General features: G+C 39.0%; 1 protein-coding gene across 2 annotated transcripts in view; it reads left to right on the top strand.

The window, feature by feature from the left end:
• The first annotated feature begins 906 nt into the window (after nt 1-906).
• GABRA4 (gamma-aminobutyric acid type A receptor subunit alpha4) overlaps nt 907-16,596 on the top strand; it is a 184,793-nt gene continuing 169,103 nt past the window's right edge. For both annotated transcript variants that reach the window (XM_045834609.1, XM_045834608.1), the window contains exons 1-3: nt 907-1,102; nt 1,471-1,589; nt 15,860-15,927. In XM_045834609.1, coding sequence (XP_045690565.1) covers nt 1,017-1,102; nt 1,471-1,589; nt 15,860-15,927 — 273 coding nt within the window. In that variant the 5' untranslated portion in view covers nt 907-1,016. The remainder of the gene's footprint in view (nt 1,103-1,470; nt 1,590-15,859; nt 15,928-16,596) is intronic.

The following is a 16,596-nucleotide window of genomic DNA, read 5'->3' as shown; positions in this document are numbered from 1 at the left end:
ATCTCTCCTTTCTCTCCAGCCATCCCTCCACCCCACGCAGTAAACCTCTGGAATTCCACTGTGTCTGTTGAGTGTCACGAAAAGTAAAAGTGATTGACCAGATGTGGTGCTTTTGCCCCACCTCTTCCCTTCTTTTCAGGAAAGGATGGAGTAGCCCAGCGGAGGCCCTGTGTTTGCCAGGTGGGGGCGGGTGTAATAAAGAAATTCGGTATCTTCACCACAACAGCTTGGGAAATGCATCGACTACAGAATGAACCTCAAGTCCACTTCCTAACAGTTTGCGAGTCCGCTCAGTGAGTTGCAACCCCTTTAATCAGAAAGAATTTTGTTTCTTTGGCCGCCCTCCAGCACCTGAAGAGGAGAGTCTCAAAGGCTGCTGTCTGTCCAGACTTGATCCCATCTCCTTACCATGGTCTCCCACCACTTCGCCCCGCAATCGCCGTCATTCTGTCCTTTCTCCGCCTCCAGCTAAGGAAATGGGTGCAAACAGGTCCTCGGACAACCTTAGGAGGGAGGGGCTTCATTGGTTGGATCCAAATCCCAGCGGGAGGGAGGGGCACCTGGAGGGAGAAGTGGATGCAGAGCAGTGCTGTGGGCCGGGACCCGCTTGGGGTGGGGGCGCCGCGGCCTCGAGGAGAGGCGGCGGGAGACCCTGATCTTGCTACCCAGAGTTAAAAGGTCGGGAAGAACTTGCTCAGCTTTTCGTTGAAAGCACACCGCTATCAACCCCGGGAGCTTCAGGGTGCAGACACGAAAGGGTGTTGAGCGGTATACAAAGCTCTCCATCCACATTGGGAGCTCAGCGAGGAAAGGAGGGGGCGAGGAAAGGCAGGTTCCGCCTCCCCCTGGCCCGCGTGCACACACGCGCCCACCGCAGCTCAGGCTGGCTGAGCGCGGGCTAGTGTGAGCGCGTGTGCGCACGCAGTGGAGAGCCTCTGCCCTCGCCTGACACCCTGCTCAGGGCATCTGGAGACCCTGGAAAACTGATCAGGCTTAAAGTATGGCATGTTGCAAAGATGGTTTCTGCCAAGAAGGTACCCGCGATCGCGACGTCCTTCGGGGTCAGTTTCGCTCTCCTGCACATCCTGTGCCTGGAGGCTTGGTGAGTTCTCTGGGGTACTGGGGGGCAAGGGGAAGGTGGAGAAGTGGCCGGATCCTAGCCCCCTTTGGCCGCCCACCCCTCCCAGGGCAAACCGGACCCTCCTGTCTTCCCTGTAAGGTCAGGGGCCAGAGCCAGGCTTTTCGGTGACCACATAAACGCGGAGAGCGGAAGGGTGCAAGAAGAGCTCGGGTGTTGGGGTTTGTGCCCGGCGTGCGTCTCTCCCGACCCTTTCTCTCCCTCATCCCTCAGCTCTGCATCCTTTAGCTCGGGGCAAGCGACTCTTTCCCTAGAAGATAATGTTTCCACCTGTTCTCTGATTCTTAAAATAATCCCTTTTTCCCTGCCTTTTTATTTTTTTTCATTCGCAGTTTAAACGAATCCCCAGGACAGAACCAAAATGAGGATAAATTATGCCCGGAAAATTTTACCCGCATCCTGGACAGTTTACTCGATGGTTATGACAACAGGCTGCGTCCTGGATTTGGGGGTATGAACGATTTCAAACGCTGAAGTGTGTCCTGTCTGTCCCTCTCTCGGTCTGCCTGTCTGTCTGTCTGTGGGAATATCATTAGGTATGCCTCGCGTGTAAAATGAAAAATCAGTCTATCTCTTTCTCCCCCTTTCCATCCCACCCTCCCTTTACCCCTCCCTCCCTCCCTCCTCTCTTTGGATTAGACCTCTGACAGAAGACCGCCCCCAACCACACTTTCCCAGGTCCCTGCCCCCTCAGAAGCTTTGCTTCTCCCCCACATTAATTACCTCCAGTTACTTGACTGCTGGGTGGGGGAGGTTGGAAGGGAAGAGTCAAAAATGGAAACTCGGGGCTCAGCTGCCCTGCTACCTTCCTCGTGCCCTGAGAATGGGGTTTCCCTGAACCTGGCCATTTCACTCAGAGGAGGTTGCATATGAAGCAGCTGAGCGACGTTCCTTTTCTATCACGTGGTATCAGTCCCCCAGCCAAAACCTCGGCCTTGTTCTACCTAGGACATGAATCTGGGGCACGAAGCTGCGTGCTCTGCTAGACAACCCAGTCCCTTCCTCTTCTCTCCTAAGTGGGATGAATTTTTAATTATTTGGGGAGGGGACAGTTGTTTCCTTCCTAAGACTTTGCAGTCAGAAGTGTTTCTTCCTTCAATAAATACAGGGTCCAACACAAATAACACCCTTTTTTATTAAAAAGTGTTTTTATTAAAGATTATAAGCATGTAATTCTGTAACATAACAATATCACACTCAAGCACATCATATGATATTTTAGGTGAAATGTTCAAACTAAAACTATAAAATATTACACCCATATTATTACCCTACCAACCACCGTCAAGCAGGTGTTACTTCTGAGGGATTCTGTATTTGTAAGAGGTCTACTAGAAGTGCATCCATAACAGTACCATTGCTCTTTTTTATATTCATATTCCCTTCGCTTACATAATGAGAATCTTTGTGGCAGGCATCGTGCTATGCACTAGGTTCACAGAAATCTCAAGTAACAATTCTTGAGATTCTTCAAGTAACCTCAGAGAAGGCAAGTGACTTCACCGGAAGTGTGGGTCCTGGTTTTCTGACAGGCGATTCCCTGTTTTTTCCATTATACTGAGCTTGATACCTCTCAGGAAATGAGTTGAAGATACAGGGTTTGTCTCAAAGGAGCTCTTATATTCTAGTAGTCTTAATACTAACAATAATGACAACTAGTCTTACATGTATTTATTTAAATTTCTACATATATCAGAATTTTGTAGGCATTACTGTTCAACCCTCACAACATCCTAGAGACAAAGCTATTACTACCCCCAATTTACAGATGTGGAGATTGAGGCTTGGGGAATTAAGTAAGTGGTCCAAGTTCACAGTAAGTGGCATGGGCATGATGTGAACCCAGTTCAGGTTGTGTATTTAAAAGACAAATCCATGCAGATTGGGAGGATACCAGATACTATGTGATGGGTATCACATAATATGTATTACAAGCATGGAGAAATGTAAGCTTCCTCCTGAGGATGTGTAGGAGACAAGATGATAGGAAAATGGAGAAAGGAAAAGGGAGCAGAACATTTCTGAGACATAGGACAGAATTAGACATGATTTAAAAGGAGTGTAGTCCCGGGTTACAAAATCTGTTGGAGAAAAAATAGAATTGAATAAAGTAGAACTGGATGGTTCTTTGGAGTCTAAGTTTTATTTTCTTTTAACAAAGATGCTGAGGACTGGAAAGGGAAAGAGATTTATACAGGCACCCAGCATACGGAAAATGATAGGCTGGAATCAGGCCAGGTCATCTGATCCAGACCACTCTCCCCTGGATTTTTTTGAGAAGGTTGTGGGGAGCCATTGAGAGCATTAATTCAGTCTGTGTGTTGTCAGTGATAAGGGATGAAAGATTCTCCTGGTTCTTTTCACACCGCCTCTCCAGGGGTAGGATGCTCAGCACCGCCATTGCCTGTGTGCAAATTTGGAAAGAGGCTTTCTTATGAAAGTGAATCACGTGCCAATGCACAATCTTTCCTCAGTGGCTGGGAAATTATGATTTTAGATCAAAAATAATTTTGTGGAGAATGTGTCATGTGATGTGATACCATTTATACCACATCAACAAAAGAGGGTTTATCTGCTCATAAAGATTTTAAACTTATTTCAAGTAAAGAATAAATAACAGGGGTATCAAATTGCATATTTTAAAAATATTCATTCAATAACTGATGTATCTGAACATACATAAAAGTGAAAAGTTCAAATTGAAACTATATGGCTTTATCATTAAATGTTGGGAGCTAAAATAATATCTGCCCAGTTGGTTATGATGTAAGTTATCATGCAAAAGGGAGAAGGGATCCAATGTACATGGATCCTTTTCATCAACTCTCCTCTCCCATAGTATTACACAGGCAATAAAATGAGTGAAATCAATCTGTGTAAGCCATTACTGGATTTTGGTTAGGTGCAGTACTGCTGAAATGTCTCAGAGGTGTTATTAGTCATCTTACATGTCACTGCCAAGTGATCTGCTCTACCACCTGGAGGTACTTTTACATCTTTAAGGGAAGGAGTTGAATTCACCTTTCTCCAAGTGTTAGCAGTTGATTAATCAGTAAAAATTTACTACAGCACAGTTTTCTGGCTCTGCTCATTAATATTTGTGGTAAGTGTGATTCATTTTTTAGAAGTGGGTCATCCTCTGTACATGCATAGTATTCCAAATGTGACAAAGGAATAGTAATTCTCACCTGCAGAAAATGTGTGATCTGTTTACAGGATGTTGTAAATGAAATACAATTCACTGAAAATAATAAGATAATTTATTCTTAGCATGGACTCTTGCTAAGTCCACAAGTTTGATCCCTTCCTTCTCTGACATTTCATGCTTTGCAGAAAGCTTGGCATTTTTAAAAGAAAATGAAAACAATTCAAGTTTTGACCAGTGTGCTAAAAATATGGATTTACTTCCTGGTTCCTTTAATCCTACTTTCACTCTTTGTGGAGCATTTACTTTATATCTGTTTATACAACTTAGCTGTGTTCCATTTAAAGTAAAGCTAAAAGCAAAGATCTGAATTGAAATTGGATGGTTTGTGATTGCTCAGTAGGCCAGGCAGGGGTTGAAATAGATTTAGAAACTAAATTACATATTTTTAACTCAGCAGCACAGCTTGCAATGGGGGAACTAAAAGGAACTGAAATGGTTCTCTCCTTTTCATCCCTCCAGGATCTCCTCTCCCTTGTTTCCCACATTCTCCAATTGGAGAGAAAAAGGGGGAAAGGTGAGAAGAGAAGGAAGGAGGCATGGTGTGAAAAGCTAGATTGGGACTTCTGAAGGGACGAAGTTCTTTCAGCCTCTGACAAATCAGTCTGCTAGCATCCTGAAGTAGCTTCTACCTGCTTAGAAGTGGCACACCAGTACACCGTTCTACAAAGAAGCTAGAAAAGTATCCCCCCTGTGCTCTTATCCACTTTCAACACTGTTATATGCCTTCTGAAGGATGCACAGCTGGGGTACTGACTGCCAGGAAATAGTTCAGGAAGCCAGTCCTTACCCATTTTCCATTTATTGAAGGGTTACACAACATTTGGTTCATCTCAGTTTTTTGATGCACCTGATTTGGCGCATGCTTCCGCTGTAGATGATTGCCTTAGATCATCTTTCACAACCTGTCTGAAATGGGAGTGATGCATTAGGGTCGATTTTGCAAGGCTGCTCACTAGCATAGCAGGATTTCACATTCACAGAGTCTCTAGAGTTTTGAAAATATTTTCACATATGACATCTAATAAGATTTTTACAACAAAATGAAGAAATAAGCAGGGCAGGCATCATTTCTGTTAGGAAGGAGACAGAGAAAAGGTGCCATGAATTGTCCAAGAACCCTTGAACTAGTAAATGATAAGACTGCAACTCACATTTCAGTCTGTAAAACCCTGGTCCAGCTGCTAACGTTGCTACATCCACTTCTAAGGCTTTCTTCCATCTTTCTGTTTGCAAAGAGTCAAATTTTCATTAACATCTTTTCTTGTTACTAAGTAAGTAGGTCATTAAAATAAGCAAAACTACATTGTCCCCCAAAGGAGCAAAATGAAACCTTTTATTTTAAAGCTTTAATAACATTTTAAAGCAGGAAAGACATCATGGAGAAGTGTGTACACTTAGGTAAATTTGGGATAATTTTTCCACACAAATGAGAATAACCTTACAATGTTTTCAAGTAATCTATAACTCAACCTAAAAATTAATGTGTCATGTGTTAGCTTTATTAATTCAATATCAACAGAGGATATATTTAAAAATATGTAGAGAGAGGGAAAAAAATCCCCTATCCACAGGGGAACAGCAAAGTACAGCTTCCTTCTCTTCTGATTTGTCATAATCATTCATTCATTCATCCACTCATTCATTCATTTGTTGACCAGTAGATATTTAGAGACTACTATGTGTCAGGAGCAATGTTCGTTTTGAAGATATGATTTTGAATCAGACACAAGCCTTGGTGAAACTAACAGCTGAGCAGTGTAGAGGGATAAAAATAACAAAGAAACAAATAACAAAATAGAGGTAATGCTATGGGACAATTCAATAGCATGTTAACACAAAGAATAAATAGGGTGAGGGATCTCTTTCAGATGCTGTAGTCAAGGAAGTCTTTTAAGTTGAGACCTAAAGGTGCCAGACATGAAAAGGATAGGCAAAAGTTGTTCTCATGAAGAAAAGACAAACAAACAAAAAAAGTGTCAAGATCCTAAGGCAGTTAATAGAGTAGTGTGATTTAGATAGTGAAGGGAGTTCTTGTGCCTTAGCCAGAAAGCAGAGGAAGCATCTTGCAGGACTAGCTTGGGATGGTAAGCAGATGCCAGATCAGGTAAGGCTGTTGAGGATCCTGTAAAGGAGCTTAGATTATTCTTTTAGTGAACTTGGAAGCCACTGGAGTTTTTTAGGTGGAGGGAATGACATGGTATGCCTTCCTTAGATTGTAGTGTGACCCTTCTGGCCAATGAATAAAGAATGACTTAGATCCCTGTTAGATAAAGCGGTGAGGCAATACTGGGGCCAAGGGGACCAGTGAGGCTCTTTTTTAGTTCTCTCCATTAAGTTAATGGCGGCTTAAATAAGGTGGTAGATGTAGTAAGTGTGTTATAAGTGGATAAAAGTGAGATTTACACGAAGAGTGATATGGATTGCTTATGGCTGGTAAAGGAAAGGGAGAAACCAAAAATAATGCCTTAACTTTTATTTTGAGAAACTGGGCAGAGAATGGTGTTATTTAACCTAGGGAGGGCTATGGGAGGAACAGTAAGTATGGGGATAAAATCAAGAGTTTGTATTTGTACATGTTAAGTTTAGGATACATGTGTAACATCCCAGGGGTTGTAGTAGTTGTGTAGATATCAGAGGAGAGTTTTCTCTTGATATATATAAAAGAGTCATCAGCATATAATGCTGTGAAAACAGATATCTAGATAAGAATGTAGAAAACAGCTGAGAGAAAAGCCCAGAGCCAAGCCTTGAGGAACATTGACAGTTGAGGAGAGGTAGAAAATGTGTGTAGAATTATCAAAGGACATAGAAAGAGTAGAAGGTGATACAGTGACAAAATTCAAGAGAATGGAATATGTTAGTTAAGAAGGACGGATGATACACCTCTCAAATTCTTCTATGATATTAAGTAGGCTTAGGCCTGGCTACATGGAGATATTTCATTTAATTAAGTTTTCATCAAATATTCATTAATCTAATAATATGTACTAGGCATTGTTCTAGAATAGCACTGGGGCTACATTAGTGAGCAAAGGAGATGCAATTTCCTGCTCTCATGAGCTGGCATTTTAGAAACTAAGCAGCAGAAATAAAATATAGAATATAAAGCAGGAGAGGGGTTCGCAGTTTTAAATAGGGTAGTTAGGGAAGACTTCAAATGAGCAGGTGATATTTGAACAATGATCCTAAGTAGGTAAGCACATAAGCCACATTTGGGTGTAGTTTTATTGGGTAGAAGAGACTCAGTGCAGTGACACTAAGTGTAGAAGCCAGCGCTGATGCAGTGAACTTTAACAGGGCTCAGGAGTGGGAAGGGATCTGTGTGATGTAAGGATGAGGTGGTGGAAAGCTCTGCAGGCTGGTAAAAACTTAGCGTTGACTCAGAGTCATGTCGTGATTGGAGGGATTTCAGCAGAGGGAAGACCCAAGGCTAATTTTTAAAGGTTCACCTTGGTTGCTGTATTTAGAACAGTCAGGGTCAAGGGCAAATGCAGCGAGGCTGTCACAATAAACTAGGCAAGATATGATGAACATTTTGACCAAGTTGATGGCAACGAAATCTGTAAGGTTGTAAGAAATGGTTGGTTTCTGGTTATATTTCAAAGTCCTAGTCTACTGATGTCAACTAGAATGTGGGATGTGAGAAAAAGGGAGGTGTCAAATCTGGCTCCAAAGTTTTTGACTTGAAAACCTAGCAAAATGAAGTTGCTAAGAATGTGGCAGAAGCAGACCAGGGGTGTGGGTGAATACTTTGCATGTGGATATGGAGAATGTGAGATCCCTATTAGATATTAAGTGGAGATGAGCCTACAAGGCAGTATTTCAGTATATGGTGAATATTTCAATATATATGGAATTTAAAGCCACAAAACTAAAGGGATTATCAAGGAATTAATGGGGGTAGAAAGGATTTACAGATATCTGAGCTCTGAAGTCTCCAAAGTTAAGAGATGGGAAACAGAGGAGGAATCTCTGTCCCAGGAAAACTAAGGAGTGGTCTTTGAGGTAGGAAGAAAACCTTGGAAAGTGTGTATATACTGGATGTTAATTTTTTTTTCAAAAGGGAGACAGATTTAATCAATTACATCTTATGCTTCAAACACATTAAGAAAGATAAGAACATAGAATTGCCCACTAGATTTAGCAATATCTGTAACATTAGTGATTTGGACAAGAGCAGCTGTGGTGGTGATGGGTATGAATTCTAGGTGGGTTTAAGAGGGAATGGAAGTTTTTTGCCTGAGCATTTGTACAGCAGAGCAAAGAAACTGGACAATAAATGGAAGGAAAAGTAAAATTGAAAGAGCTTTTTTTTTCAAAATGGGAGAAATAAGATTTAAAAAAAAGTTTGTGGGGACAAAAGTGTTGATAGGGAAAAACTAATAATATTGGCAAAAAGAATTTTAGTGGATCCTGAGCATGAAAACCAGATTACAATAGATGATGGAGTAAACAAAAAGGGAAGAATTAGAGGCAATTTGTACAGTGTTTTGATTTGTTTTTTTTTCCAGATGTTTACAACTAAAAGTCAAGGGAAAGAGGGAAGGTTGCCTTTTTATTAAGATTGGAAATACTTTAATATGTTTGTATACTATGGGAATAATCTGTTAAAGGATAATTTAATATCAGATTGGAGGGAGGGGATAACTGGAAACATGATCACCTTGAGTAGAACAGAGACTATAGGACCCAGAACAGAAACGTATTTTCTTATGCTCTCAGTTAAACAAGAAAGATATACTGTTACTATCATATCTTTGCATTTTCTTTAGGGAAAGGATAGGCAAAATGCTTTTGGCATTTTCTGAAATAGGCACTGTAAAATCTAGATATAAACTATTAGTAACTCAGTGGATATTTAGATAACATTTCTCTGGATTAGTTTTCCTTTAGATGAAAAAATACATCATTTCACATTTTTATTATTCTCCAGGCATTTTAAATTTATTTTAAGAAGACCTTTAGTGCACGGAGTTGCATTTTGTATTAATAATCATTGGTTCATGACACATTCTCATTATTGGTTCACACATAATCCTATTTTATTCACTCATCTATTAGTTCCTTCATTTATCATTATATAATAAACACACCAGTTAGATCAACAAACAACACAACCTTGGAAACAACTTTTATTCTGGTATGTGGTTTCCCTTTTTCTGTTCCCTGTCATGCCCACCTCAAGTAACCAGCATCCTGAATCCTTTTACAATCTATTCATAGGTTTTCTTTGAATACTGTTTTATCTAAACTTTAGTTTTTAAAAAATAAATCTTAATTTAAAAATTAATTATATTGAATATGATACATCATTCATTGATGCTTTTTTCACTTAGCTGTGTATGGCTGAGATTCATTCTCATTGTTGCCTGTTACCCTCAATCATTCATTCTGACTGCTGTGTGACAGTCCCATTGCATAGGAACCAGTTTATTCATTTGCTCTGTTGGCAGCAGGCATTTTGCTTGTTTCCAAGACTGTAGTGCTGTGAATGTTCTGGCCCAAATTTCCTGCTTTAAATGTGCAAGAGTTTCTTTTGCATATATATCCAGGAATGGATTTTTCTGGATCTTAGTGTAAGTGGGAGTTCAACTTGACGAGATAATGCCAAACTGTTTTCTGTGATAGTTTTACAAATTCAAACTCCCATTTACAGTGAATATGAGATTCAGGACCCACAGGTTCTTCATATCTATCTATCTATCTATCTATCTATCTATCTATCTATCTATCATCTATCATCTATCTACCTACCTATCGATCATCTATTTATTTGCCATAGAATTCTGGAAATGGTATTTTATTTTGAAATGATTTCAATTTTTCTAATTTCTAGTGTAGTTGAACAGTTTTTCAAATAAATCTTTATTGCCTATTAGAATTTTCTTTCTGTGAATTGCATTTCATCTTTTGCCCACATTTTACTGTTTTTAATTTTTTTCATGTTTATTTAATTTCTTTATTTGAAGAATTGACCTGGACTGTTACAAGGGTATAGGAAATGCTAATCTATAATGTTATCTAAGTAAAACTCTATAGTTTTCTGCTTTCTCTGTGTTATCAATGGCTATCTGTTGTTTGTTTAATATTCATGAAGGCTAGCATTTCTATATTTTCTAATGGACAAAGTTAGAGATTTAAAAAAATGATTTCACTCAAGATTCCTTGTTACTGCTGCTATAGTTCTTAAACACTTTAAGTTTCTTGGGTTTTGGAGAGGCATCGATAGTGGTTTGTAAGAGGAAGCTGGATGCATAGATTTAGGTGCTGAAAAATGACTAATGTCTCCTCACATGCACACCTGGGAAGGCAGTGTGGAGAACAAGCATTGACTAGTTTCAGCAGCAGCCAAAAAGCTTGAGTGTTTCTCCTGGTGTGACAGCAAATTGGACACTGTTATTGGAAAAGAAGTTAAATAGTGATATCCTTTGACCAGGTCTATATAGCTAAGTAGTTAACAGTGGAAAATTATCTGATACATTGTTAATTGCTTTCCTACTTTCCCAGCAAGTTAGATCCATAATAAAATAAGAGTATTACCCTGAAATTGATCTTGGTAGTTTGGGCTGTTTCAAAGACTGTTAAAGATCACTTTGTTTGCTTTAAAAACTGCCCATCATATTTTGGTATTAAAAAACATTTCCCTATTACCAAAGATAGAATTTTTAAAGTGTAATACATCTTTGATGTTATATGAATGCATGCAAAATGATCAGAACATGGTTTTACATGCAGTTGTCCTAAGATTGTCCTTCCAAGCTCAAAATTATCTGGTCTCTATATAGTTAGGTTCTTGGTAAGGTTGTTTTGAACATCCTCAACAGCAGTGTTAGAAGAAGCATCTCTAAGAATTTTTCTTAATTGCATAGCAACCATTATTTATCCAGAACTGATTTATTGGAAATCTATTACATTTTAGGCCTGGGGTAGTTCTGAGGGTAGATACAAATATAAATAAGATGCAGTTTCTTCTTTTATCAGGAAATATTTTTAGTTTAGCTGATGTAACAATGAATCTCAGTAATTTTTTCTCTTGGGGAGGTTTTGAAATTACTACTGGGATGATACTAGAAACACAATCAAACAGGGCTATTCAGCACCTAGTATGTGCAAAACACTATGACAGTTAAGAACTTCAGAGAGGATCAAGGTTTTGTCTTTGCTGTTAACAGGAGAAAGACAAGTTCAAGTAGACTGTAATAATAATAAGAGAAAAGTAATAGAAAGGACTGCAGGAACACAGTTCAGAAACTACAGATGAACAAAACAGGAAATGTAGGTGTGGCATGTTGTAATACTAGATACAAAATTATATATATAATTAATTACTGATTTATTATTTAATGATATAATCAATGTCATAAAGCTAGAACATACTTTGGAGATCAACAAAAGTGGGTTATAATTCTGACTCTGGCATAGAACATTTAATCTCTTTTAGCTCAGTTTCCATATCCATAAAATTTTCATGAGAATATCACCTTTGGTGTTGAAAAGATTAAATGAAGTAGCCAGTAGGCCTTCAATAAACAGAATTATTATATCTCTGTTTTTTGCTCTTTGGAGAAAACCCATTCACTGTGAGCAGTTCTACACAAAATATCCCCCTTGATCTGTCCATCCTCCATCCCCTCGGCTCCATCCCTAGTCCAGGCTACTGTCATTTCTCAACTGGGCCAGTGTGATGGCCTCTTCTAAGAGGCTTTCTCATATTCTTGCCTCCTTAAAATTTGCTGTCCATATAACTGCCAGAATGATTTTGTAAAAAATATAATTCAGATCACATGATTTCCTTACTTCAAACCCTTGATGATTAGGGGACATGAATCAAGCTTTGTATCACAACCCATATGCAGGGGCGGAGTTATGCTAAATATGAGAAAAAACTTGGGGAAACAGCACAGGAACAATGATTGACGTTTGTATCCATTTGCTCAGGCTCCCATAACTAAGAACCACAGGCTAGGTAGCTTAAACAACAGCAAGTTTATTTGTTTCAATTCTGGAAGCTCGGTGCCCAAAATCAAGGTGTCAGCAGGTGTTTGGTTTCTTGTAAGTCCTCTATCTTTTGCTTATGGATGGCATCCTTTCTCCATCTTTGCATAGTCTTTCTTCTGTGTGTTCCTGTCTCCTAACCTCCTCTTCTTATAAGGACACAACTCTCATTAGATTAAAGCCCACCTTAGTGACCTCATTTTAATTTAATTGTGTTTTTAAAAACCCTAACTCCACATACAGTCACATTCTGAGGTACGAGGGGTTAGGACTGCAATGTACAAATTTGGAAGAACCATGATTCTGCTCATAACAACCTCTTTGTGGGTCTCTCATCTGTCACTGTCATGTCTACAAGTTTTTTTCCTATGTAGTTTTAACGACTGTCATATAACATATATGATAAATATGGTGCTTAAAAGATGCCACCTTCAGAATGTGGGGTGAGTCTCTGTCCACACTCCCTAGTTTTTGTTCCATGTGGCGTTCATTTCTTTTCATTCTCTTCTTGACTTGCTTTGCTCCAACTCTGCTGGCCTTTTTCTGGTCCTTGAACATACTGAAATATTTTCTGCCTCCGAGACTTTCCCCCGAAGTTCTCTGTGCCTGGAATGTAATTATTTTGGCTCTTTCAATGGTTTATGCTTATCCCCCAGGTCTCAGTTTAAAAATCACTGATTGGAAGAATGGCTAAAAAGTCAACAGCGGCTTTCCCAGTCTCTCACACAATTACCAGTCTGTTTTGTGTCCTTTTGGATGACAGTATTCTTCCATTCAATTGATTTCTTTATTATACTCTGACTCCTCCAATATCACAGTAACACCATGAGGCAGGGAACTCACGAGTCTCCTTTACCACTGTTAGCACCAGTGCCTCGCGTGGAACTTGACACACCTCAAGTGCTCACCCAATAAATGTTTATTGAATGAACATCTGAATGAAATCACTTTACCAATCATATGATTTTAGGGTTTCATGCAATCTGAAAGATTTTGAAGGTCATATAAAGCAAACACTTAATAATGTCACAAATACCAATGTTGAAATTTTGAACACAAATGGAATCATTATAGTGCAAGAAGAATTAGTATTAACCCACACACCTTGAAATACATTTGTAAGGAAAAATATCATTGGCTTAATGCCTCCTTCTCCTACACTTTCCCCACCCCCATATAACACCTATAGTATTCATATTATGGCACAGGACCCAGTTTGGTACATAGTATTCTAAAAAACATAGCCCTGGCTGGCGTAGCTCAGTGGATGGAGCGCCGGCTGGGAACCAAAGTGTCCCAGGTTCGATTCCCAGCCAGGGTACATGCCTGGGTTGCAGGGCATAACCCCCAGCAACCGCACATTGATGTTTCTCTCTCTCTCTATCTCCCTCCCTTCCCTCTCTAAAAATAAATAAAATCTTTAAAAAAATAAAAATAAATAAAAAACAAATGCACACTCTCTGTAAACTAGAGTAAAATTAACATCATCATCTAGGAACCTATGAGACAAGCAAATAGTCAGGCCCCATCATGGACCTCTGTGATCAGCAAGCCTGGGGCAAGGTTGGCAATCTGCATTTTCACAGGGCAGCCAGGTGACTCTGATCCAGTAGGGTTTGAGAACCCCTCCCCTAAATCAATCTTCAAAGTAATTTTTAATTTTTCAAGAATCTTGTCAAACAGTCCAATTGTCTGGACATACTCAACTTTAATTGTCCTAAGTAACTTATCTCTTCTTGTCCTGACTCAGAGTGTGAAGCAGTGTTTTTAATACATTAGTAATTGTTCTTAAGAAACTAGCAGAATGATTATTTCCACTCTTGAACCACTCAGTAAAATCTCCATCTTCCGAGGTTCAACACACATCACCTGCTTCTGCTTCTCGGATCATTTATCTATGCCTGGAACAGTTTGGCCTTAATACGTTATTACTACTCTATTTTTGTTGTTTCAAATTGCTCATTCCATTAAAAATTCAATTAACTTCTCATGCTGTCTCTGTTTCCCAAAGATGTTATTTTTTAAAAATGAAAACTCATGACAGATCAGCCTGATCTATGCTTTTTCCCTGACTTTACTTCCTAAGGATATATTTTCCTTAGGATACTTATTCAAGAAAGAATTTTCTTGTTTTCCTTCAAAGTATTTTTCTTTCTATAGCTCAGTGTTCATCCTAAAGAGGGAGAAATAGTCTGATTCATTTTCACGAGGATAACTTCAGACCTAGGACATTAAACTATACCAGCTTCTCTGTCTTTTTTGGCATAAATCTATTTGCCCAAGCAGTATCCAGAGAGAGTAGCCCATCTCGATAGCAGACGTTATTCTATTGTAGTATGGAGTGTAGCCCCTGGTCATATGGTATTATAAACCATCATTTAAGGAAATGATGTTCAAGACGGCAACAAGTTTTCTCTTTATTAGTAATAAAAAGCTATATTACATATACTAATAACTGCTACTATTATGGAGCACATCATGTCCTAGAGACTGGGACAAGGGATTTACATATATTATTTCAGTTAATACTCATTAAAACATTTCCCTAGGAGGATAGATGACTTGGCCAAATTTAAACAATTAAAAAAGTTTTAGAACCACATTTGAATTCCAGAATTCCTGATTTTAAACATCATGCTAAGCCCAGATTGTGCAAATTTTCCTTTGTCTAAAATCTGCCTCAGCCCATGACTATGAGGCCAAACATACCCATACATGTGTTCCTTATTGAAGGAACAGTCTCATTTAAGTTTAGGAAGGAATTGTAGTAGTGGCCATTATCACAAGCAAAGAGAAGCTACTACTTAAATAGTACTTCCATGAAAGATTCTCTGTGTTCAGAGTCTCATATGAGCAGTTTCATTTGATTCTTATCTATGATCTCGCTTTATAAGCATGGTTGCTGCAATTGAGGGGTTAAGTAACTTGCCTGAGATCACACAGCTTTCAGGTGGCAGAGCATGAATAGATCTGATTTATAGGAGAGCTTGTCTCTGATCCCAGTCACCAGTGGATGGCCTGCCTATTGTTAAAGGTGACATGAATCATTTCTGTGCCTAAGTTATTTACCACTATTCTCAGCTGTCCAAAGATGCCCTTCTTACAGCCATTATGTTTTTTTCTCCTCCTTTCCTTATGACTTAGTTCCTTCTTTTTAAAAGTTCACTTCTTTACTGAAAGGCCAATCAGATGATGGGCTAAAAAAAATAACAAAGGCTAAAGCTTTTGTTCTCTGCACTGTCTGTCCTGACAGTGCCTGGGGGTGATGTATCTTTGGAGACACAATTTCCCGGTAAGTAATTGGTTATTTTGTTTTGTTTGCTTGTAAATAAACACTGCTTTCTAGTTTTGTTGTTCTTTTGTCTACTTTTTTTGTAAAGATGCACTATCTCACTGAAAAATTAAGATGCTTATAAAAATATGAAATTTGCCTGTATTTACTCTTGAATTATCAAAATCCATGTTACCTGTCAGATTGGCAATTACTTTTTCACACTTATTTACTTCATACCCGTTAGGTCCAGTTACAGAAGTAAAAACTGACATATACGTCACCAGCTTTGGACCTGTTTCTGATGTTGAAATGGTAGGTAGTTGGAAAATTTAATGTACTTTTTGAGGTTTAAAGAAAAAAGCAGAAAAGAAGGTAATTAGTATGTACTTTAGCTGAGTCACACAAAGTTAGAGCTAGAAAGTCAGAGAACAGCCAAATTAGACTCAGAGGTTTATAAGAAGTAAGACATTGAATTTGCATTTTAGCTTTAATGTTGGAGGTTTTTGGTTTGGTGTCGTACTCAACAAAGAAAAGAGCTTTCTTGTTACTAGTCTTCATGACACAATCTTGTGCGTAGTGGGTTTTTCCTAAGAAAATTGTTGAAGAGCATAAACTTAGTGCCTATTATTAATTTTGGATTGACCCTTTATATTATAGTACTAATTGCAGATAATGCTCCATGTTGGCTCAGTTGCTCCATGCTCCAACCCCACCAACCCCTCTTCTCCCTTGCTTTCTCTCGTGTTTAAAGAACTTAGAACGCCAAGCTCTAGTCCAGGTAAATTCATCCATTCAGTTGTGTTCTCTAACATTAAATATGTTTCATTTCAAGGTCCAATAGCCCACTTCATTTTTTTTCCCTTGCAGAGTCAAACCCTGGGCTCCTAGATGAATTTTCATAAATGTTATGAATGTGAAATTTCTTTTTCATATGTTTTACTGTGTCTTAAAGAGATGCTTACAGATTTATGATTTATTATG

Source organism: Phyllostomus hastatus, unplaced genomic scaffold (assembly GCF_019186645.2).
Source record: "Phyllostomus hastatus isolate PE091 unplaced genomic scaffold, TTU_PhHast_1.1 phas_contig_196, whole genome shotgun sequence".
NCBI lineage: Eukaryota > Metazoa > Chordata > Mammalia > Chiroptera > Phyllostomidae > Phyllostomus > Phyllostomus hastatus.
The sequence above is the reverse complement of the archived record's forward strand: the minus strand, read 5'-3'. Positions and strand labels throughout refer to the sequence as shown.